At 42.0% G+C, this 25528-nt stretch overlaps 1 protein-coding gene across 3 annotated transcripts in view; it reads right to left on the bottom strand.

The window, feature by feature from the left end:
* Positions 1-25528, bottom strand: part of LOC135521447 (ras GTPase-activating protein 1-like) — a 47488-nt gene that overhangs the window by 1146 nt on the left and 20814 nt on the right. For all 3 annotated transcript variants that reach the window (XM_064947305.1, XM_064947316.1, XM_064947342.1), the window contains 24 exons: positions 22826-22978; positions 20910-21045; positions 19126-19196; positions 17592-17709; positions 17286-17317; positions 15438-15490; positions 15060-15210; positions 14686-14764; positions 14437-14560; positions 11438-11594; positions 11019-11106; positions 10849-10929; positions 10319-10476; positions 10045-10121; positions 9737-9909; positions 8906-9065; positions 8534-8676; positions 7752-7867; positions 7432-7536; positions 6959-7042; positions 6705-6772; positions 5129-5217; positions 4733-4810; positions 4475-4609 (listed from right to left, as the gene is read on the bottom strand). In XM_064947305.1, the coding sequence (XP_064803377.1) occupies positions 4475-4609; positions 4733-4810; positions 5129-5217; positions 6705-6772; positions 6959-7042; positions 7432-7536; positions 7752-7867; positions 8534-8676; positions 8906-9065; positions 9737-9909; positions 10045-10121; positions 10319-10476; positions 10849-10929; positions 11019-11106; positions 11438-11594; positions 14437-14560; positions 14686-14764; positions 15060-15210; positions 15438-15490; positions 17286-17317; positions 17592-17709; positions 19126-19196; positions 20910-21045; positions 22826-22978 (2629 nt within the window). The remainder of the gene's footprint in view (positions 1-4474; positions 4610-4732; positions 4811-5128; positions 5218-6704; positions 6773-6958; positions 7043-7431; positions 7537-7751; positions 7868-8533; positions 8677-8905; positions 9066-9736; positions 9910-10044; positions 10122-10318; positions 10477-10848; positions 10930-11018; positions 11107-11437; positions 11595-14436; positions 14561-14685; positions 14765-15059; positions 15211-15437; positions 15491-17285; positions 17318-17591; positions 17710-19125; positions 19197-20909; positions 21046-22825; positions 22979-25528) is intronic.

Raw genomic sequence — 25528 nt, 5'->3', positions numbered from 1 at the left:
CCGTGATAACATGGTTAAAACTATAATGTTGATTTGAGGCTATATAGTGTTTGTTTACATTTGCCTTGTTTACACACATTGGAGTGAAATAAGCTTAAATGTTTTGGGTTCTGATGGGGTATGACAGTTGAACTAAGCTCATGAGGAATGTGTAAGTTACGATTCCGCTCTTGCCGAGGTTGATTCCTTGATCCACCTCTATGTAGATGACACCATTCTGTATACATCTGGCCCTTCTTTGGACACTTAACAAATCTCCAAACGAGCTTCAATGTCATACAACACCACTTCCGTGGCCTCCAACTGCTCTTAAATGCAAGTAAAACTAAATGCATGCTCTTCAACCGATCGCTGCCTGCACCCGCCTGCCCGACTAGCATCACTACTCTGGACGGTTCTGACTTAGAATATGTGGACAACTACAAATACCTAGGTGTCTGGCTAGACTGTAAACTCCCCTTCCGGACTCATTAAGCATCTCCAATCCAAAATTAAATCTGGAATCGGCTTCCTATTTCACAACAAAGCCTCCTTCACTCACGCTGCCAAACATACCCTCATAAAACTGACTATCCTACCGATCCTCGACTTCGGCAATTTCCTTTACAAAATAGCCTCTACTCTACTCAGCAAACTGGATGCAGCCTATTACAGTGCCATCCGTTTTGTCACCAAAGCCACATATACTACCCACCACTATGACCTGTATGCTCTCGTCGGCTGGCCCTTGCTACATATTCGTCGCCAGACGAGTTCAAACAGGTGCAGTTAATACAGTTGATGAGTGGAGAACAGGAGGTCTTCTTAAAGAAAAACTAACAGGTCTGTGAGAGCTGGAATTCTTACTGGTGGTAGGTGATCAAATACTTATGTCATGCAATAAAATGCAAATTAATTACTTAAGAATCATACAATGTGATTTTCTGGATTTTTGTTTTAGATTACGTCTCTCACAGTTGAAGTGTACCTATGATAAATTACAGACCTCTACATGCTTTGTAAGTAGAAAAACCTGCAAAATCGGGAGTGTATCAAACACTTATTCTCCCCACTATCTCTCTCACTAACTTTAAGCATCAGCTATCTGTGCAGCTTACCGATCACTGCAGCTGTACACAGACCATCTGTAAATAGCCCATCCAACTACATACCTCATCCCCATAGTTTTATTTACTTTTTGCACACCAGTATTTCTACTTGTACATCATCATCTGCACATCTATCACTCCAGTGTTAATTTGCTAAATTGTAATTACTATGGCCTATTTATTGCCTTAACCCCTTAACATTTGCACACACTGTACAGACTTAATTTTGTTATTGACTGTACGTTTGTTTATTCCATGTGTAACTCTGTGTTGTTGGTGTCACACTGCTTTGCTTTATCTTGGCCAGGTTGCAGTTATAAATGAGAACTTGTTCTCAACTGGCCTACCTGGTTAATAAAAGGTAGAGAAAAATTCAAGAATCTATTTAATTGAGAAATCCCAAAATGGGTGAAACAGATTGTCCCTTTAACATAGCCGTTCTTGCCTTTCAATCACTGGTTAAATACACTACATGAGCAAAAGTATGTGGACACCTGTCGAACATCTATTCCAAAATCATGGGCATTAATATGGAGTTGGCCCCCATTTTGCTGCTATTATAGCCTGCACTCTTCTGGGAAGGCTTTCCACTAGATGTTGTTACTTGATTCCATTCAGCCACAAGAGCATTAGTGAGGTTGGGCAGTGATGTTGGGCGATTAGGCTCATCTCAGTCGGCGTTCCAATTCATCCCAAAGGTGTTCGATGGGATTGAGGTCGGGGATCTGTGCAGGCCAGTCAAGTTCTTCCACACATCTGTTAGATGTCTAGAATGTCATTGTATGCTGTTGCGTTAAGATTTCCTTTCTCTGGAACTAAGGGGCCTAGCCCAAACCATGAAAAGCAGCCCCAGACCACCTCCAAACTTTACAGTTGGCACTACGCATACCAGGCAGATTTGCCAAATACAGATTAGTCTGTTGGACTGCCTGATGGTGAAGTATGATTCATCATGCCGGAGAACACATTTCCACTGCTCCAGAGTCCAATGGCAGCAAACTTTACCCCACTCCAGCTTGGTATTGCGCATGGTGATCTTAAGCTTGTGTGCAGCTTCTTGGCCATGGAAACCCATTTCACGAAGCTCCCGACGAACAGTTCTTGTGCTGACGTTGCTTCCAAAAGGCAGTTTGGAACTTGGTAGTGAGTGTTGCAACCGAGAACAGACAATTCTTATGCACTACGCACTCGGTAGTCCCGTTCTGTAAGCATGTGTGGCGTACCACTTCACAGCTGAAAAGTTGCTGCTCCTAAACGTCTCCACTTGACAACAACAGCACTTAGAGTTGGCTAACTGACTTGTTGGAAAGGCGGCATTCTATGGTGGTGCCACATTGAAAGTCACTGAGCTTGAAAGTAAGGCCATTCTACCGCCAATGTCTATGGAGATTGCAAGGCTGTGTGCTCGATTCTATACACCTGTCAGCAAAGGATGTGGTTGAAATAGCCAAATCCACTCATTTGAAGGGGTGTCCACATACCTTTGTATATACAGTGCCTTGCGAAAGTATTCGGCCCCCTTGAACTTTGCGACCTTTTGCCACATTTCAGGCTTCAAACATAAAGATATAAAACTGTATTTTTTTGTGAAGAATCAACAACAAGTGGGACACAATCATGAAGCGGAACGACATTTATTGGATATTTCAAACTTTTTTAACAAATCAAAAACGGAAAAATTGGGCGTGCAAAATTATTCAGCCCCCTTAAGTTAATACTTTGTAGCGCCACCTTTTGCTGCGATTACAGCTGTAAGTCGCTTGGGGTATGTCTATCAGTTTTGCACATCGAGAGACTGAAATTTTTTCCCATTCCTCCTTGCAAAACAGCTTGAGCTCAGTGAGGTTGGATGGAGAGCATTTGTGAACAGCAGTTTTCAGTTCTTTCCACAGATTCTCGATTGGATTCAGGTCTGGACTTTGACTTGGCCATTCTAACACCTGGATATGTTTATTTTTGAACCATTCCATTGTAGATTTTGCTTTATGTTTTGGATCATTGTCTTGTTGGAAGACAAATCTCCGTCCCAGTCTCAGGTCTTTTGCAGACTCCATCAGGTTTTCTTCCAGAATGGTCCTGTATTTGGCTCCATCCATCTTCCCATCAATTTTAACCATCTTCCCTGTCCCTGCTGAAGAAAAGCAGGCCCAAACCATGATGCTGCCACCACCATGTTTGACAGTGGGTATGGTGTGGTCAGGGTGATGAGCTGTGTTGCTTTTACGCCAAACATAACATTTTGCATTGTTGCCAAAAATTTCAATTTTGGTTTCATCTGACCAGAGCACCTTCTTCCACATGTTTGGTGTGTCTCCCAGGTGGCTTGTGGCAAACTTTAAACAACACTTTTTATGGATATCTTTAAGAAATGGCTTTCTTCTTGCCACTCTTCCATAAAGGCCAGATTTGTGCAATATACGACTGATTGTTGTCCTATGGACAGAGTCTCCCACCTCAGCTGTAGATCTCTGCAGTTCATCCAGAGTGATCATGGGCCTCTTGGCTGCATCTCTGATCAGTCTTCTCCTTGTATGAGCTGAAAGTTTAGAGGGACGGCCAGGTCTTGGTAGATTTGCAGTGGTCTGATACTCCTTCCATTTCAATATTATCGCTTGCACAGTGCTCCTTGGGATGTTTAAAGCTTGGGAAATCTTTTTGTATCCAAATCCGGCTTTAAACTACTTCACAACAGTATCTCGGACCTGCCTGGTGTGTTACTTGTTCTTCATGATGCTCTCTGCGCTTTTAACGGACCTCTGAGACTATCACATTGCAGGTGCATTTATACGGAGACTTGATTACACACAGGTGGATTGTATTTATCATCATTAGTCATTTAGGTCAACATTGGATCATTCAGAGATCCTCACTGAACTTCTGGAGAGAGTTTGCTGCACTGAAAGTAAAGGGGCTGAATAATTTTGCACGCCCAATTTTTCAGTTTTTGATTTGTTAAAAAAAGTTTGAAATATCCAATAAATGTCGTTCCACTTCATGATTGTGTCCCACTTGTTGTTGATTCTTCACAAAAAATACAGCTTTATATCTTTATGTTTGAAGCCTGAAATGTGGCAAAAGGTCGCAAAGTTCAAGGGGGCCGAATACTTTCGCAAGGCACTGTATAGTGTACATATCTACCTCAATCACTCCAATATCCCTGCACATTGTAAATATGGTATTGGAACTGACCCTGTATATAGCTTCTTCCTTTCTCGTGTTCTTATTTCTATTTCTCATGTTTTTTATTCTGCTATTTGTAGTAATGCTATTTGTAGTAATGATGATTAATGATAATGATTACTGCATTGTTGGGTTTTCAGCTTGCAAAAGCTTGCAAGAAAGGCATTTCACTGTTCTAGTGCATGTGACATTAAAACTTTACACACCTGCTGTGCTCCCCTCTCGTTGCTCAAGGTGCGGAGGTCGTCTGAGTGTGAGACACAGATCTCATGCAGGGCAGCAAGGTCACGGGACAGGTCTGTCCTAAAGTGCTCTGTAGCGTCAGGGAGGTCAGGGACATTCTAGAAAGGACACATGCACACACATTAATGTCGTCCCTAGACATTGGGAGAGAATTGCTATGACGTTTACAAGTACTTAAGAGTTCAAATGATGTCTAAAGGAAATGAAAACAGGTAACCTACACCCAACTCATCCAAAAACATGATCATCCTATGTTTGTTGTTTTTGATGAAGGGGTTCACTCCCTCCATGTAGGGCTCCTGGATTGAAAAGAGGAACACTCCATTACTTTCTGACATACAGATGGTAAAGTTATGAATGGGCGAGTCTGTTTTGCATGGCCACATGTCTTGGGTAGGTGGAGATTTCACTTGAGCCCAATGGAATGGTGTGAAATGTACAAACTCCAGCCCCCACGCCATGCCTAATAAACTCTCCCAATATTATAACTACTGTTCCATGAACCAGGTACAACACAAAGCTGTGAAGGATTACACTTTGGTTTGCCTGTGCTTAGATGACACAGGGATAGAAACGTCCCCACACTGAAAAGCGTAGGAGATTTAAGGAGGTCTTACCTTAGCACCAAACTCCACCAGGTTAGCCAGGTTCTGGACAGACTTGGCAACCAGAGTGAGGGTACGTCCCGCTGTTGCAGAGGGAGGGTCTACACAAAAAACAAAACAATTGAACACACACGGATATTAAGTAATGTATGGACATCATACTGTTCATTCCAAGCTAAGCAATAATCAATTTCTGAAATACATCGAAGGGTTAACTTTTTATGGCTGCAGGGGCAGTATTGAGTAGCTTGAATGAAAGGTGCCCATATCAAAACGGCCTGCTCCTCAGTCATAGTAGCTAATATTTGCATATTATTATTAGTATTGGATAGAAAACACTGACGTTTCTAAAACTGTTTGAATGATGTCTGTGAGTATAACAGCACTCATACCGGCAGGCAAAATCCTGAGTTGAAATCAAAACAGGAAGTCAGAAATCTGAGCTTGAGTCCCCAATGAAATCCCCTTGAGATATGAATGATGTTGCACTGCCTAGGGGTTCCACTAGATGTCAACCATTAATAGAAATTATAATGATTATTATGTTGTTGTGGGAGTGAATGAGAGAAGAATATATCAGATGTCCATCAAGCAGCCAATTTGTGATGGTGCTTTTTCCTCATGGTAGTCACTTGCGTTCCATTGCTCACAAACCCAAGAAGGAATACTCCGTTTGGAACTTTATTGAAGTTATGTTAAAAACATCCTAATGATTGATTCTGTACTTAGTTTGAAATGTTTATTCGACCGGTAATATCACTTTTTGAAGTTTTTGTCCGATATAACGCTGACCAGAATTAGCGTTTGGATATGTATACCAAACGCTCTAACAAAAGGTATTTGGACATAAATAATGGACATTTTCAAACAAAACAAATATTTATTGTGGACCTGGGATTCCTGGAGTGCTTTCTGATGTAGATCAAAGGTAAGGGAATATTTATCATGTAATTTCTTGTTTATGTTGACGCCATCTTTGCGGCTGTGGTGTTTTTACTTTTGAGCGCAGTCTCAGATTATTGCATGCGTTTCTTATTCCGTAAAGTTTTTTTGAAATGTGACACAGCGGTTGCATTGAGAGGTATATCTATAATTCCATGTATTATCATCTACATTTATGATGAGCATTTCTGTTGAATGATGTGGCTGTGCAAAATCACTTGATGTTTTTGGAACTAGTGAATCTAACACACCAATGTAAACTCAGATTTTTTTTATATAAATATGAACTTTATCCTATGAGTGTCATCTGATGAAGATAATTCAAGGTTAGTGATTAATTTTATCTTTATTTCTGGTTTTTGTGAATGCTATATTTTTCTGGAAAATGGCTGTGCTTATTGTGGTTTGGTGGAGACTTAACATACGGTAATCGTTTGTAGTGCTTTCGCTGAAAAGCCTATTTGAAATTGGACACTTGTGGGATTAACAAGGAAAATAGCTTTAAAATTATATAAGACACATGTATGTATGTTTTAGGAATTGTAATTATGAGATTTGTGGTTTGAACTTGGCGCCCTCTATTTTCACTGGTAGTTGTCATATCGATCCGGGAATCGGCATTGCAGCCATAACAGGTTAAGCTCACCAGTGATGATGTTGAACATTCTTGGGTTGAGGATGGCAGGACAGATCAGTCTCAGGAACACAAAGCCACTGGAATAGCCAAACAAGAAATCAGTACTTCAAATCAAAATTGTATTCATCACATGTAGAACTTTGTTAAATGTTCCCAATAGAGCTCCCCCTTGACCAAGGGCTTCACCATTCCAGTTCTCTGCGATGCCTATACATGAGGATTTCAGATCGCAAAGTAGAGTTATGGTGTCTATAGTTAGTTACCTGACCACCCGGGTTCTCATAGTGGTGTTGGGCCATTTCTGCTGCACTGACTTCTGTAGACACCCATAGATATATCGTAGAGTTCTGAAAGGGTCAATGAGAGAGAAATGTGAATACTGGAATATGACTTAAATATACTGTATACACGTCAAACTACCCTATGGATCTACTTTCATGTTTTCAGTTAATTTGTTGGTTTGTCCAATGACATAATAAATTGATTGTACAACAGAAGAACGTCATGATATAAGGTTCAAACTATGGAAATGGTTTCTTACTGGCAGTGTATATTTTACTGGCAGAAAATTAATGGCGGTGGGTGGTGGTACTCTAACCCAATGTTACTTTTCCCTTAACCTCAAACTATACCCAACCTTATTCTGACCCTCATTCCAAAACCTAACGTAAGTGATTTCGACCCCTATGTCTAAACTTAAGTTTGTGTTCTGCTGGTCGAATATACACTTCCTTACTTATTAGGGTTGGGCCGATGAACGATGTCATCGGGTGTCGACAATGATTGACAGCCATCATCGATGGGGACGTCATCGTCGATGACAGATGAAAGCCTATTTACACTTGACAAAGCAGAACAGTACAGACACAGTGAAATGTTTTAATTCTAGTCAAATGATCAACTGGGATTGATTCGTCTTTTTGCTAGTCCAAATAAACGAGTCACGATCGACGATATGACTAAAGTTCGTATATCACCCAACCCTAATATCACATGTGGATGGTTCCCGTGTTAGTTTGTTGGTATATGCACCGTGAACGTGGTGTGTGTGCTTACGGGGGCAGGATCTCAGCCGCCATGAAGATCTTCTCCACCAGCTCAGACAGGATTAGGAGGAGGTGGGCCAGGTTCAGATGCACATCCTCATTCTTCTCCAGTTTGGAGGGGTTCAGCTAGAGGGAGGGAGAGAGAAAGAGATGTTTCATCATAGACATACACTGAGTGTACAAAACATTATGAACACCTGCTCTTTCTATGACAGACTGACCAGGTGAAAGCTATGATCCCTTACTGACGTCACTTGTTAAATCCACTTCAAAATCAGTGTAGATGAAGGGAAGGAAAGGTTTGAGGCTGTTCTGATGCAGAAGGCGGTGCAACTCAATATTAGGAAGGTGTTACATGAGACCTCTTTCACTAGAGTAGGATTTGATGTTGAATGCAACTGTACACGATCAATGTTAAATGTCACAGTGTGTAATGTCCTCTGTCCCAGAAGAGATTTTCAGAGTCCTGCGGGATCACAACAGAAACTGGAGAATGCCAAGCAGGAACCAAAGTTGAATCTGTGTCATGTCTTCTGGGTAGCCAAAGTACTAATATGATGTTACAAATGCAGAGTGCTCCTTTCCACTCAGGAGATAACATGAATAAATAGCTGGGTTGGAGCCCATACACTTCTCAGCTGAAAGAGTTATGACTAACGTAACTTTACAGATGTTGCCCAAACTATTTTACAAGCCAAAACAGATACAGTAGATAGAGGTAGCCTTGTTTTTGTTTAGCCCAAGCTCTAAGTATGAAAAGCCTTTCTGCATAAATAGAAAGTGTGTGTTTACCTCGCAGGACTGCTTGCTCTCCATGATCTTGAGGATTGTATCTTTGAGGGCGTGGTGGACGAAGGGTGTGGCCGTGGCCTTCATGTACTGCTCCATCAGCGTGCTGGCCAGAGTGGTCGCTCGGAACAGGGTTGTCGCCTCGTCTGGGAAACGTCAGAGAGGGGGGACTTCTCGTCAGCCAACGGTGTGTGTGTGTGTGTCTGTCTGTCATAGCTTTCATGTTGAAATCATACTAACACAATCTGCCTCCAAGCATCTACAAATGGAGATACTTCAGGATGATAAAGACCCAGCCAAAGGGAAATGCTATGTCACTAAAATAGAATGATGTCACTAGAACAATAGAATATCTGTAAATATTCATCTCAATACCCTCCATGTTGATCTCTCGGTCATTGAGTGTCCTGAGTAAGGGGGCCTCTGTCCTCTCGTGTCTGAAGATGCGCAGCAGGATGCTGGCCAGCAGGGTGCGGTCCTGCCCACACACATGGGCCAGAGCATAGATCACATGGAACTCCTTCAGCAGGATCAGCTGAGGGACACGGACAGACAGACCGAAGGACAGACTCGGGTCAGTGACACGATGTAAAAACAAGTGGGCGATCATTTTCCACGTATCTTTTCCAGGACACATACACTATGTAACCAACTGCTGATCCTTGTTTTGGATGTCTCACTGAGTATGTGTATTAAATCAAATTGTATTGGTCACATACACATATTTAGCAGATGTTATGTCAGGTGTAGTGAAATGCTGGTGTTTCTAGCTCCAACAGTGCAGTAGTTTCTAAGAATTTGAAAAACACAAATCTAAGAAAAATTGAATTAAGAAATACATATTAGCTTGAACAATATCAGTGGCATTGACTAACAAAGTAGAATAGAATACAGTACATATGAGAAGAGTAAAGCAGTATGTAAACATTACTATAGGGACTAGTGTTCCATTATTAAAGTAGCCAGTGATTCCAAGTCTATGTAGATAAGGCAGCAGGGTGGTGTAACCAGGTAACTGCAAATCCTTGTTTTGGATGTCTCACTGAGTGTGTGCTGGTCATTATACCTGTTGGAGCTGGAAACAAGCCTTTTGCTGCACCTGCGATAACATCTGCAAAACTGTGTACACGACCAATAAACTTTGATTTGACTTAATCCTACATTGATGAAATCCTGAATTATCTTCATTAGTAGGGTATGTCTGACCTCTTTGAACTCGCTGTACTCCTCCTCAGGCATGATTTTCTCCATGGAGTAGCGGGCTCGGACCCTCAGAGAGCCCGGCTCGATGCCCTTCAGAGGCACGTGTGAGCTCAGAGGGAACCACTCGTCTATCATCTGGCCCTTCTGTAGGCGGCTCAGCTGGCAACGCATGAACACTGAGGCAGAGGGAGAGAGAGATGGAGTGGAACACAGGGGCACTAACACACTGCCGCAAGTCATTTCTCATATCGATATGGGATTATAAAAGGAGAGGGTTTGAGATGGCTAGTCCAAGTAGAACGATGACTCACAGATGTCACTTTCTTTACTCTTCTTTGTCTTATTGCTCAGGCTGATTTCAAACCTGTTGATTTCACTCGACAAGTCACTGAGGGGAATCCAAAAAATGTCAGTCAATGTAAGGAACCCAAACATGATAGCTAATCATTGTATCAATGCAATAGTATGGACATATTACTAAGTGCAGTGAGAAGTTATGATATAAGTTAAAGTATATGAAAGCCAAATACAAAATGTCCATTTCACACTAAATTGCCATTGAATGGAGTTGTAATTGGGACTGACTCAAAGATGAACTCTTCTGTGAAGACGGGGTTCTGGCCCTCTCGGGGGTGGGTCTTGGCCACCTGCACATTGTTCAGGTAGATGTTGCAGTAGGGGTTGGTGAAGTGCTTCACAGGCAGCTTGTGGGCCTCCTCCACATACAGGACCAGGCTGCTCACCTGATGGGACACACACACACACCAGGACGACAAACAGTCAGGGTTTCTGATGCCTCAGCTGGCTGGAGTAAGGTGCATGGAACACCACAGTAGCGGGTTTGAATCTCGCATTGGGTCACATACTATGCCATTATCCAAAGTGGCTTGTATCAAATGAATATATTGGTAAACAATCTTAAAAAAAAAAGATGATTGATGCATAGGGTTTGTTCTTTGGGAAGTTGAGGCCCAACTTGCATTTCAAGATTCAATACTGTATTGCCAAATCAAACAAATGTGGTATGAATTTGATTTACTATGCATACGTGGCAAATGCATTTTCTGAAATGCACAATGCAAACAGCATTTGACTGGAATTGCCAGTGTTTGTACCTGTCGGAGCCGCTTGTTGGGAGTGGGCTGGGTGGGTTTCCTAAGGTTACTGCAGAACGTGTGCAGACATTTCATCCAGTCCTACAGAGAGGAAAGAACACTGTAATACTAAAGAAAGGTGTGATTGGGACAGAACATCCAGACAGACAAACAGAGGGATCGGTACAAACCTGTGCCTGTTCAGGAGTCTCGCCAGCGAAGTAGAATATGTACTGTTCCTCACTAAAGTGCTGGACCACAACTTGGAAACAGTTTGGTCTGCAAACAGGACAGCCAGGCATTACTGAACAAGTATGTGCCCAATCGAATGTATCCAATTGATCAAACTCAGAATTTATCAAATTCAGACTGCGGAGAACTAAGTACAAAACTCAGCACAACACGGCAACAAAAATAAAATAAAAAAATACATTTGACATTTTGCTCTTATCCAGAGTGAATTACAATTAATGCATTCATCTTAAGATAGCTAGCTGAGACAACCACATAATCAGTTGTAGTAAGTACATTTTCCCTCCGTAAAGTAGCTATTGTTATTTTGCAATGATTCGTTCTTGTCAATGTCCACTCAGATCAACGTGTGTCTCACCTGCCAAACAGACTGTCGTGCACACCGTACACGGAACACACACTCAGGTCAATCAGACCTTTGGGTTTGGTGGCTCTCTTTTCACTCTCAAAGTAGATGAGCTGGGCGTCGTTCCCCTCCAGGATGAAGTAGAGGTTCTTCCACCGCTTACCTTTGCCTGGAGATGGTGAGAGGGTTAGGAATGATAGAAGACGTCAGGCCAATTTCCAAATTCTCTCTCATCTGCATGCACTTCTTCACTCCCTCAAGTTTATGGAGGAGTTTACACCATATTTAACACACTAGTCCTTTCCTTTTAAATATGGGGGGGTGGTATACCAGTGACCACTTCAGGGAGAAGTAAGAGTAATGGAAACAGGCTAAGGTCTAGATTACATTTGCAGATATTTGAGGTTCCATTCTCTGTATAAAAATCAAGAGTAAAAACATATTGGTACCTTTGTTACCAACTCAGTGGCCTTGCGGTTAGAGTGTCTGCCCTGAGATTGGAAGGTTGTGAGCCGAGCCATACCAAAAAAACGGGACCTGATGAGTCTCTACTTGGCACTCAGCATAAATGAGATAGATTGGGGGTAAGGCCCTGTGATAGACTAGCGCCTTGTCCAGGGGGTATACTTGTACATCAAGCTGCCTCACGTTTTAGAAACAGGCTCCTGTCCTATGAACCGTTCCGGTTTGCAAGCAAAGGCTCATACAAGGCTACTTACAGTTGAAGTCGGAAGTTTACATACAACTTAGACAAACACATTTACACTCAGTTTCACAATTTCTGACATTTAATCCTAGTAAAAATGCCCCATCTTAGGATCACCACTTCATTTTAAGAATGTGAAATGTCAGAATAATAGTAGAGTGATTGATTTCAGCTTTTATTTCTTTCATCACATTCTCAGTGGGTCAGAAGTTTACATGCACTCAATTAGTATTTGGTAGCATTGCCTTTACATTGTTTAACTTGGGTCAAACGCTTCAGGTAGCCTTCCACAAGCTCCCCACAATAAGTTGGGTGAATTTTGGCCCAGTCCTCCTGACGTAACTCAGTCAGGTTCGTATGCCTCCTTGCTCACACACGCCTTTTCAGTTCTGCCCACAAATGTTTTATAGGATTGAGGTCAGGGCTTTGTGATGGCTACTTCAATACCTTGACTTTGTTGTCCTTAAGCCATTTTGCCACAACTCTGGAAGTATGCTTGGGGTCATTGTCCATTTGGAAGACCCATTTGCGACCAAGCTTTAACTTCCTGACTGATGTCTTGAGATGTTGCTTCAATAATATCCACATCATTTTTCTTCCTCATGATGCCATCTATTTTGTGAAGTGCCCCGGTCCCTCCAGCATTAAAACACCCCCACAACATGATGCTGCCACTCTTGTGCTTCACGGTTGGGATGGTGTTCTTTGGCTTGCAAGTCGCCCCCTTTTTCCTCCAAACATAACGATGGTCATTATGGCCAAACAGTTATTTTTTTGTTTCATCAGACCAGAGGAAATTTCTCCAAAAAGTACAATCTCTGTCCCCATGTGCAGTTGCAAACCATAATCTGGCTTTTTTACGGCGGTTTTGGAGCAGTGGCTTCTTCCTTGCTGAGCGGCCTTTCAGGTTATGTCGATAAAGGACTCGTTTTACTGTGGATATAGATATATTTGTTTCCTCCAGCATCTTCACAAGGTCCTTTGCTGTTGTTCTGGGATTGATTTGCACTTTTCGCACCACAGTACGTTCATCTCTGGGAGACAGAACGCCTCTCCTTCCTGAGCGGTATGACGGCTGTGTGGTCCCATGGTGTTTAAACAATAGTACGCACAGATGAACATGGTCATCTTCAGGTGTTTGGTAATTGCCACCAGACTTGGAGGTCTACAATTGTTTTTCTGAGGTCTTGGCTGATTTCTTTAGATATTCCCATGATGTCAAGCAAAGAGGCACTGAGTTTGAAGGTAGGCCTTGAAATACATCCACAGGTACACCTCCAATCAGAAGCTTCTAAAGCCATGACATCATTTTCTGGAATTTTCCAAGCTGTTTAAAGGCACAGCAACTGGTTGCATCAATGCCTGGTACGGCAATTGCTCGGGCCTCCATCCGCAAGGCACGACAGAGAGTAGTGCGTACGGCCCAGTACATCACTGGGGCTAAGCTGCCTGCCATCCAGGACCTCTACACCAGGAAGTGTCAGAGGAAGGCCCTAAAAATGGTCAAAAACCCCAGCCATAGACTGTTCTCTCTACTACCGCATGACAAGCAGTACCAGAGTGCCAAGTCTAGGACAAAAAGGCTTCTCAACAGTTTTTACCCCCAAGCCATAAGACTCCTGAACAGGTAATCAAATGGCTACCCGGACTATTTGCAATGTGTGCCTCCCAAACCCCTCTTTACGCTGCTGCTACTCTGTTTATCATATATGCAGTCACTAACTATACATTCATGTACACACTACCTCAATTTGGCAGACCAACCAGTGCTCCCGCACATTGGCTAACCGGGATATCTGCATTGTGTCCCGCCACCCCCTTCTTTACGCTACTGCTACTCTCTGTTCATCATATATGCATAGTCACTTTAACCACATCTACATGTACATATTCAAATCAGCCATACAAACCGGTGTCTGTATGTACTTTGCTACTTTTATAGCCTCGCTACTGTATATAGCCTGTATTTTTACTGTTGTTTTATTTCTTTACTTACCCATTGTTCACCTAATACCTTTTTTTCACTATTGGTTAGAGCCTGTAAGTAAGCATTTCAATGTTGTATTCGGTATTCGTGACAAATAAACTTTGATTTGACTTTGTGCATGTAAACTTCTGACCCACTGGAATTGTGACGCAGTGAATTATAAGTAAAATAATCTGTAAATTACTTGTGTCATGCACAAAGTAGATGTCCTAACTGACTTGCCAAAACTATAGTTTGTTAAGAAGAAATTTGTGGAGTGGTTGAAAAACGAGTTAATGACTACAACCTAAGTATGCAAACTTCCAACTTCAACTATACCTTTGTTGAATAGGAGGTAGCCTTTCTTGACAATGTTTTTGTAGAACGCATCTTTCGTTTTCCGTCTGATAGTGTTATAGATCTCCTTGCCGTCCACCAACTCTGAGAGCACTTGTTCCTGGTGCTGAAATACAAACATGAATGTCAATTAAAAAACACAATTAAATGAAATACATGTAAATCTATAGCTTTCTCAAAGTGATATGATAGGGGTTGCACAACTATGGAGGTCTCTGAACTCAGGCTTACCTGAACCGAAACAGCATCTTTCAGGTTGTAGCCCTCTACAATCTGCTCCTTCTTATAATGGTCCACAATGTCATCAACACTGTCAAAGAGAGAGAGAGAGAGAGAGAGAGAGAGAGGAGAGACTGAGCACAGCAGTTATTTCTACTGACCAGCAGTGACCATCATAACGCTTCAGACTTAATAGTATTTAGTACTTTCTGTATAAGCTACATTTCTATGTGGGACTGTAAACCTGGATATCACAACATCTTTATACAATTATAGGTAAGGCCACAGGGTTTTCCTAACCAGTTATTTTCTGATTCTATTGAATGCCTGCCTCATGGTTGATGGTTACTGCACTGGGAGACAGAATGAGCCCCCGTCACACATACCTGTTATAGTACCTCCCCCCCATCATGTACTGATTGTTGGGGGTGGGGCATATCTTAAACCTTTGGATGTTCTCATTAGTGCGAAAAAACAGTGAGTAATCCCCGGGTGTGTTGTCTGACGGCCGGACCAGGAAGCTGCACACTTGACCAACTAAATGAAAGAGAGCGAGAGAAACTCACTGATATTGTTGGCATTAACATGTTTAGTATTGATGTTTTACTACCAATACATTATCGGAACATATATTTCGGCAACAGAATATTTTGTTGATAACAAGAGCACATAGAAATGGGAATGTAACTCCCACTGTGCAGAGAGTATACCCATCATCAGAAGGTTATAGTGAGGATCATGTAATATGTAAAGTATAGTGGTACCTGTCATCAGAAGGTTATAGGCCTCCTGTTTGCTGATCTTGCCGTGATACCAGCTAAAGACAGGATGGACCATTGGAGAGTGTAGAGGGAAAGAAAACCGACAGATCAATATGTGCTGGGTTAAAAAGGGGCAGTGAGGGGTTTCAGAAGGGTCGGATCAGTCTAGGATGATGAATCACAACTTGATAGATCCTGTTGGACTTGGTCAATTGTGACATCAGAAAGCAAACTTAGTCTGAATTAATTAACTGAAAAAATAAATAAATTGATGCTTGATTTGTGAAATGTATTTTTCACATTCTATAGTCCGTCGTCGGGAGGCTGGCAAACAAAATAAACATACATATGTCCCCTTTCATACCTAATACCAGCCGGATTGTGTTTGTATCAGAGTCACAAACTACATCATAGACTTCACTGAGCCGCATGGATGCAAACATGGACTATGTCACTAACGACGTATGCTGTATACACTAGAGGTCGACCAATTATGATTTTTCAACGCTGATACCGATTATTGGAGGACCAAAAAGGCCGATACCGATTAAATCGGCCGATTTTTAATTTGCAATAATGACAATTGCAACAATACTGAATGAACACTTATTTTAACTTCATATAATACATCAATAAAATCAATTTAACCTCAAATAAATAATGAAACGTGTTCAATTTGGTTTAAATAATGCAAAAACAAAGTGTTGGAGAAGAAAGTAAAAGTGCAATATGTGCCATGTAAGAAAGCTAACGTTTAAGTTCCTTGCTCAGAACATGAGAACATATGAAAGCTGGTGGTTCCTTTTAAAATGAGTCTTCAATATTCCCAAGTAAGAAGTTTTAGGTTGTAATTATAGGACTATTTCCCTCTATACCATTTGTACCATGCGCTAACTTAGCTAGCCATTTCACTTCGGTTACACCAGCCTCGTCTCGGGAGTTGATAGGCTTGAAGTCATAAACAGCGCAATGCTTGACGCACAACAAAGAGCTGCTGGCAAAACACAAAGAAAGTGCTGTTTGAATGAATGTTTACATGCCTGCTTCTGCCTACCACCGCTCAGGTAGATACTTAGATGCTTCTATGCTCAGTCAGATTATATGCAACGCAGGACACGCTAGATTGATAATTTCTATTACTATCAACCATGTGCAGTTAACTAGTGATTATGATTGATTGATTTTATAAGATAAGTTTAATGCTAGCTAGCAACTTACCTTGGCTTACTGCATTCGCGTAACAGGCAGTCTTCTTGTGGAGTGCAACGAGAGAGAGGAAGGTCGTTATAGCGTTGGACTAGTTAACTATAAGGTTGCCAGATTGGATCTCCCGAGCTGACAGGGTGAAAATCTGTCATTCTGCCCCTGAACGAGGCAGTTAACCCACCATTCCTAGGCAGTAGGCTGTTCTTAACTTACTTGCCTAGTTAAATAAAAAAAAAAAAAAACGGCCAAATCAGTGCCCAAAAATACCGATTTCTGACTGTTATGAAAACTTGAAATCGACCCTAATTTAAAAAAAAAAAAAATAAATAAAAATAAAAAATCGTCCATTCCGATTAAATCGGTCGACCTCACGTATACACCACACTCCCCTTCACAACAGGAAAACATATGTTGGATAGAAGATATTGTAACCATGGGTTGCGTGCAGAGGCAGCCAGAAGGTGGGGATATAATGAACTTCCAATGATATTTTTAGACAACCTATGAACCATTTTAAGAAATGAAGCTCTCCTATTGAGTTGATGTTCTCTCTGTGTGTGTGTGTGTGTGTGTATGTGTGTGTGAGTGAGTGAGGGGGGGGGTGTTGGATAGTATGGCCACCTAGGAGAATAAAAATAAACTTACACTTTGCCCTCATGTGGGTCCTCCTCCCGTCCCTGAAAACAAGAACAATGTCAGTTCAACCAATCAGTGGAGCAGTTATGACAAATTTAAAAGACAGAAAATACTTATAAAATGGCTACCATTGCCACCTGGGTTAACAAAAAACATGTAACGTTTAAAAAAAAAGGTCGAAGGCGTTTTCAAATGGCAAACCACAACAGTTTCCCAAATGGTACCATATTTACTTTAGTAGTGCACAACATAGTGTACCGTTTGGGGCACAATGAATGGTGTCTGGTTAGGGCTGATCTTAAGCCTTTAACTCACCACCTCCTCCACTAGATCCTCTACAATGAGGCCCTGCTCCTCTGTCCTCACGTTGGTCACCCACATCCAGCCGTCATCCAGTTCATTGTGAACGATAAACATGTCCCCTTTCAGGAAGCTGACGGACAGGAGAGGAGGAACAGGTCAATGTTTTGCTACACATGTACTTACACTTGCGTCTCCTTTTACACAAAAAATAACACGCTTTTCCTCAATAATGATTGTCTATTTAGTTAAGAGATCTAAAGGCTGTGGGGGTTCCTTGAGGCTTTACAGCTAATTGCCGACTGAACTAGTATGTGGACACCCCTTTAAATTAGTGTATTCGACTATTTCAGTCACACCTGTCAGGTGTATAAAAATGGAGCACACATCCATGCAATCTCCATAGACAAACATTGGCTGTAGAATGACTGAAGAACTCAGACTTTCAACGTGGCACCGTCATTAGATCCCACCTTTCCAACAACTCAGTTTGTCAAATTTCTGCCCTGCTAGAGCTTCCTCGGTTAACTGTAGGTGCTGTTATTGTGAAATGGAAACATCTAGGAGCAACAACGGCTCAGCCGTGAAGTGGTAGGCCACACAAGCTCACAGAGCGAGTGCTGAAGCATCTGCAAGCAACGTCAGCACAAGAACTGTTCGTCGAGAGCTGCATGAAATGGGTTCCCATGGCCGAGCAGCTGAACCCAAGCCTAATATCACCATGCTCAATGCCAGCACACACCCTGTCGGCTGGAGTGGTGTAAAGCTTGCCACCATTGGAGCAGTGGAAACACGTTCTCTGGAGTGATGAATCACGCTCCACCATCTGGTAGACAGACAAATCGGTTTGGCGCATGCCAGGAGAACTACCTGTCCAAATGCATGGTGGCAACTATAAAGTTTGGTGGCTATTTCTCATGGGTCGGGCTAGGTCTCTTCGTTCCAGTGAAGGGAAATCTTAAAGCAACAGCATACAATGACATTCTAGACATTTCTGTGCTTCCAACTTTGTGGCAACAGTTTAGGGCAGGCTCTTTCCTGTTTTAGCATGACTATGCCACCCGTGCACAAAGTAAGGTCCACACAGAAGTGGTTTGTCAAGATCGGTGGAAAAACTTGACTGGCCTACACAGAGCCCTGACATCAACCCCATCGAACACCTTAGGGATGAATTGGAATGCTGACTGCGAGCCAGGTCTAATCGCACAATATCAGTGGCCGACCTCACTAATGCGCATGGCTAAATGGAAGCAAGTTCCTGCAGCAATGTTTGGGTGTAGTAGCACCAATTCACCACAAGGTGTCTCCTTTAAGCTACACTGTAAAGAAAGATTGCATGGTTCTATCCAGTCAGCTAAGACTGAGCTAGCAGTATCTCTGTGTTAAGGCTTGGATTCAGAAAGACGTTTCTCATGATCTGACAAAGGATAGCCAGACTCACCTGTTAGTGTGTTGGGTCTTGCTAAATGACAGGAAGAGGTCTGTTTTGTCAGTCCTCTCCTTCAACAAGGCACTCACATTCCATAAAATGTGTCTTTGTAGGTTTTACCTGATCTCATCGGTCTCTGGCACTTTGGTGTATGGAAGAATGGCTCTCACTCGCCTCCTGTCCTCTACAGGCTACACACATAAGCACAGACAGACACAAGCACACTATTAAAAAAACTGCACTATTAACCAATGCTTCCAATAAAATCTTCAAACCCTCCCCTCAGCAATCCAAATGAAAGTATTTGACTAGACACCCTCCAGGACACCTCTCATTAGTATTTTCCTGGCTTCTCGCTCTCTCTCGATAGTTATGAAATATGGCCTGGGGTGTAGGGGAAGTTGGGACAGATATCTCCCAGATACAGTGTCTTCAGAAAGTATTCATACCACTTGCCTTGTTCCACATTTTGTTGTGTTACAGCCTGAAAACATTTTTTATTAAAATAGATTTTTTTCCTCTCTCACTATGACTATGTGGATTTCTGCCCACTTGTCAAAACATGCACAATGTCTAATCTGGCCATATTTTAAAATGTATTTTCCTTTTAGCCATTTCTTTCTAGAAGCATTATACTGAACTACTATATTATTCTACAGCTCCTTTGTTAGCAGTAAGCTACTGTTTATAGTTGATGCCCAGTTTGGTAGGAAAATGTTTGTATGGAAAGATTTGTGTAAATTGGTTCCACACATACATGTGGTTATTTTCCTGTCTCTAGCCTACTAGAGTGAAATGTTATTTGCATTTATTTTTTTAGTATTACTTTAGTGCTTTGTTGCAACTAGGATGCATATTTTGGAATACTTCTTATTCTGTACAGGCTTCCTTTTCACTGTCAATTAGGTTAGTACTGTGTAGTAACTGCAATATTGTTGATCCATCCTCAGTTCTATCACAGCCATTAAACTCTGTTTTAAAGTCACCATTGGCCTCATGGTAAAATCCCTGAGCGGTATCATAACTCTCCGGCAACTGAGTTAGGAAGGACGCTTGTATCTTTGTAGTGACTGGGTGTATTGATAGCCCATCCAAAGTGTAAATAATAACTTCACCATGCTCAAAGGGATGTTCAATGTCTGCTTTTTAAATCTTTACCAAATCTTTACCTTTTAACTAGGCTAGTGAGTTAAGAACAAATTCTTATTTACAATGATGGCCTACCAAAAAGGTCTCCTGCGTGGACAGGGGCTGGGATTTTTTTTTAAATAAGACAAACATCACGACAAGAGAGACAACACTACATAAAGAGAGACCTAAGACAACAACCCAGCATGGTAGCATCACAAAACATGGTACACACATTATTGGCTACAGACAACAGCACAAAGGGCAAGAAATTAGAGAAAACAATACACCACGTGAAGTAGCCACAACTGTTAGGTTACCAATAGGTGCCCTTTTTTGCGAGGCATTGAAAAACCTCCCTGGTCTTTAGGGTTGGTTCTGTGTTTGAAATTCCTTGCTCGACTGGGGGACCTTACAGATAATTGCGTGGGTGGGGTATAGAGATGAAGTAGTCAAAAATAAAATGTTAAACACAGAGTGAGTCAACTTATTTAAGTTATGCAAATGTTTACTCCTGAACTTATTTAGGCTTGCCATAACAAAGAGGTTGAATACTGATTGACCCAAGACATTTACGTAAACATTTCTAAAAACATAATTCTACTTTGACATTATTGGGTGTTGTGTAGGCCAAATTTAATACATTTTAAATCCAGCCTATAACTACTAAATGTTAAGTCAAGGGGTGTGAACACTTTGAAGGTACTGTACATTGAGTATGTAGGGGGGGGGGAGTCTTACCTCCGTTTCTACTCTTGAGCGTAATGGAATCTTACCTCTGGGGGAGCCACGGGTGATAGCAGCTTTTCACCTTTCAACAGGCAAGACACATAGCTGTAATAACCAATCAGGTCCGACAGGGACGAGAACCGGCGCCCGCCAATGTAATAGTCTCCACACATGGCGATTATCCTGTAAACATGCACAGATACACAGAGCACAATATCAAATTGATTCGCTAAGCAAAATGTGCTGTGTGCAGAAAATATTAAGTATGAAAATAAAGGCCTAAATTCAATTGTCAGTTTGAACAATTAAAAATCAGCAGAAATAAGTTTGCTACACTTTCCACAAATTCAACTCAAACCATCAAAAAGTACAAGAGCAGAACAGCACAGTGCTAAAATTAGGCCCAGTTGCCCTGGGATCTGTGAAACAAAAAGGAGAACAGATGCATTAAACTATCATGACTCAACTGATTATAGTCGGGTGTGAAATTACTCCAGTAATGATGACAATGGCATGATTAAAGTCTTGGCGAGCCAAGCTAACAGTGGGGAGCCTAGAATAATCCTTCAGTTGCAGCCCATCTGTTGAGCAAATCTCTGTCTGACTAATGTACAGTAGATTAGACACCATTCAAGGACATCTTCCCATGGTTAGGCTATTGTTTAACCTTGCCTTCCTAATACCATTCCACAAGGGTTTCCAGCATCAACGCTATCATGTCTCTAAAGAAATGCTGTGAATGAGATGCCATCATTTCCCCATACGTTATTCAGTCATCTATTGAAATGCTTGGTGTTGATCTGGTCCAGGCGCGGGTGATGTCATGAATGCAGGCCGGGCCTTATCGACAGATATAACGAACTGGAATGAATACAGTTGAATGTACAGTGCACACACCCTGAAGGTATTAATAAATATGCCATTTAGCAAACGCTTTTATCCAAAGCGACTTGCATACATTTTACGTATGGGCCGTCCCGGAAATTTAACCCACTATCCTGGCGTTACAAGTGCTATGCTCTACCAAATGAGCTACAAAAGGACCCCACAGTATTTTGGACACAGAGCCAAGATAGGGCAGACAGAACTGCTATTTGTGGATGGCTGCATGCATGTTCTGACTAACATCACTCTCACAGCCATCCAAAGCACAGAAAACTTCACACACCATGAGTGCTGTGAAAAGGTCATTACTTCTCCACATTTCAGTAGATGTGAGTGGGTAGTGTTGTCAGGGGCTAATGTCTGATGGAGACACAATACTAAGATAAGGGGGTGTTTTTTTTAACACCTTTATTTAACTAGGCAAGTCCGTTAAGAACAAATTCTTATTTACAATGACGGCCTACCGGGGAACAGTGGGTTAACTACCTTGTTCAGGGGCAGAACAGATTTTTACCTTGTCAGCTTGGGAATTAAATCCACACCCTTTCGGGTTACAGGCCAAACGATCTAACCACTAGGCTACCTGAGCCCCAAAAGGTAATGAGGGGATGGAGGTAATGTCCTGCCTGCTGGTAATCGGAAGCATGGTTGCCGGGCCGTCCACCCATGCACCCCTCTGTCAAAGACAAGTCTCACCTTCACCCACACACTTGCCCCAAAGGAGCCAGCAATGGGATCCTGAATGCTATGTCTAACATCTGCATTGGCTCACTTTCTGTTCTGTGATGCAGGCTGTTAAGAGACATGGTGGCTAAGGCTATAAACTTAGACTCAGTGGTTTGTGCAGTATTCATAGTGTCTGTATCTGTAACCCACAGGGATAGGTCAAGGGATAGCAGTTCATTTCTTGTTTGGGTCTCGAGCTGAAAAAGTTTAAGAACCATGGGACTACAAACAAAGGTTTGTAGCCTACGATATACAGGTCATGGAGACTTCTGTGTCTGTGCGATTGACCTGCGTCATGACTAATGCATTGTGAATTAATTAACTCCGTGTGTGTGTGTATGCTTTGACTGACCTGAAATGGTTGACCACGCTGGTCAAGCTGAGGAAGGACAGGACAAAGGAGCCGGGACGGCGGTCACTCTCCCTGATGAGGTAGCTGCCAGGAGTCTTGGCCTGCCGCAACCGCTCCTCAGCAATGGTCCGGTCCAGCTTCCCATGGTACCACCTAAAACAAAGGGAGGGAGGGAGGGACGGGCATCGTCAACCTTGGATACCTAGGCCTACATGTACACCATTTTGCCCTCTGTATTCAGCTCGCAATATTACACATTTCTCTCTCTCTGGGAGACATTGTCAACACTAAGGCTGTGTTCTATGAAGCACACCACCTGAGAGAACTCGAGCGGGAAGGGACATACACACAGTAACACAAAGTCTATGTAGGCTTGTGGCACAGCGTGACATTAGCCAGAATGTGATTCAAACACTTAAATTCAAAAACAAAAATGGAACACTTCTGTGATGCAAAAATAATCGTCCTAATAGCTGTGCAAGTTCAAATTTGGTTCACTTTGTAAAACAATATGAATAATAAATAAAATCACTGAATTTATGATTAACTGTGCTGCAGTGTCATTCATAAATTGACTTACCACATTCATCCAAATACCCACTCCATTGTTCACCCCATCCATCATTAGCTTAGGCTATTCCATTCAGTCACATGAACGCTTTCAGTTCCCAACATCTCAAACCATTCTCAGTTTGTTACAGTCATCCGCTCCCACACAGACTCAATGGAGTCACATATTCAATGGACATTTTACTCATTGGTCCATCATTAGTAATCCTTCAGTGGTTAACACTCATTCATCCATGTCTCCTAAAAAAAAAAAAAAAAAAAAAAAAAAGTCTGATTCAAGAGTTTTATAAATTAGATCATTTCTTTACTAATCCTCATTCATAAAACCCTAACAACCACACAGGGATTCTTTGTGACTGATTCAAGGCAAACAAATAGGCCAAGCCTGCTGGTCAAAATAACCCTGTACTCGGCTGGGTCTGTTATGTTATAGTCTTGACTTGGGACTAGGCTTTGTTTTGGGGTTCTTGGTCTCGCAGAGATCGTAGTATACGGCCTTACTCTTGGACTTGATAGAATGCTCTTGTCTAGTCTACATAAAACTAGATAAGACTAAAATGCCAGCAAACTATGCTAGCCAAAACAAGGAGGGATCACCACTATTCATGTTATGCGTTTAAAAAGACACCACTGAGTTTGAGTGTCTAGGACTCTAGGGTCAATTCTCAAGTCAACAGCGAGTGTGAGCATAACATTACATAGACATCTTCTGAAATATTAAGCTCGTAAGAAACTGCACCAAGATTTTACCCTCTCGTCTACCTATATAGAGCAGCCACTAAAACAGGCGAGAGGAGAGTGGAACGGAGCGTAAACGGCAAAAGCTTTTTAAGCTTCAGCCGCACCATTAAAGGCAGGCCGCTTTTTTAGTCAAACAGAAGCTTTTCTACCACTGGTTAAAGCTTCACAGGTCACCGACTTAACGTTCCCGCCAGATGGGTGAAACATTTACACATTGGCCCAGATTTTGGGCTAACACCACAGAACAGGGGGAGATGAATGGGTTGTCACAGTTATTTTCAAACAAGACTTTAAGTGCTCCCATCTGGTTTAGAGGAGCAGGGGTATGCTATTGTAAAAAAAATGAAAAATAAAATGATAGCGATGAAGTCTGGTGTGGGGGTAGTAGGTGTGCTGTGGACGGGGAAAAAGGCCAGTGGAGCTCCTGGGAGGGGGTTAAGAGACTGGCAGGCTGAAGGTTTTGTTTGATGGAGAGACTGAGGAAGACAGATGTGAGAAGTGAGCGTATGATTGAGAGACTGCTAAATAGTTGACATATCTGTATTGACCCTTTTTGCACTAACTCCTTTGACTCATCACATACTCTGCTGCTACTGTTTATTATCTATCCTGTTGCCTAGTCACTTTACCTCTACCTATATGTACATATCTACCTCAATTAACTTGTACTCTGTACCCCGTCATGTTTATAGGGGCATGGATACATCAGTCAGCATGGAGACTGACTATAGTACAATGCCTACAAAAAGTGGGGTGGAAGATACATGTTGGCCTGAACCAACAGTACTGCTGTTGAATTGGATGTTCAGGTCTTCACTTAGCATCTTTCCAACATCTGCCTAAACTAAAAAGGTGTATATATTGAAAAGATGGGTTTATCAAGTGTCTAAGCAAGCCTAAGCCTACTGTAAATTTCAAACTCTGAAAGATATGCTAAAATTGATTCATGATTATTCTCATTTCAAATGCATCTTTCCTAGTGTATAGAGAACCATATTATTCACCCAACATTTGCATAGAGCAAATATCCTGCCCGTCTCGATCTGAAACAACGACAACACAATAACAGCAGAGGAAAGAGTCTGATCCAGGGGTGAGTCATTTGGTGTTTGCCTACACACAGTCTGCTTTGTAGCTCGGGGTCAAAAAATATCAGCACAACCGGGGTTGTGATTCCACTAAAGACGCAGCAGCTCCAGGCTTTTTTCCTCTCCATCTCCACTGTTGGTCACGGTTGTTTCTTTCATTATTTATTTATCCAGCAACTATTAACCCCTCAGCCTGTAAAGGGAACAACACATGGCTTGCCAACACATGCATTACCTGCACCATGAGATATGTACACAGAGCATCCTCTCATCATCATATTTTACAGGCCAGAAGACAGCGGGG

The sequence above is a fragment of the Oncorhynchus masou genome, chromosome 1 (assembly GCF_036934945.1).
Source record: "Oncorhynchus masou masou isolate Uvic2021 chromosome 1, UVic_Omas_1.1, whole genome shotgun sequence".
NCBI lineage: Eukaryota > Metazoa > Chordata > Actinopteri > Salmoniformes > Salmonidae > Oncorhynchus > Oncorhynchus masou.
Note: the sequence above shows the minus strand (reverse complement) of the source record. Positions and strands in the feature narration are given on the sequence as shown.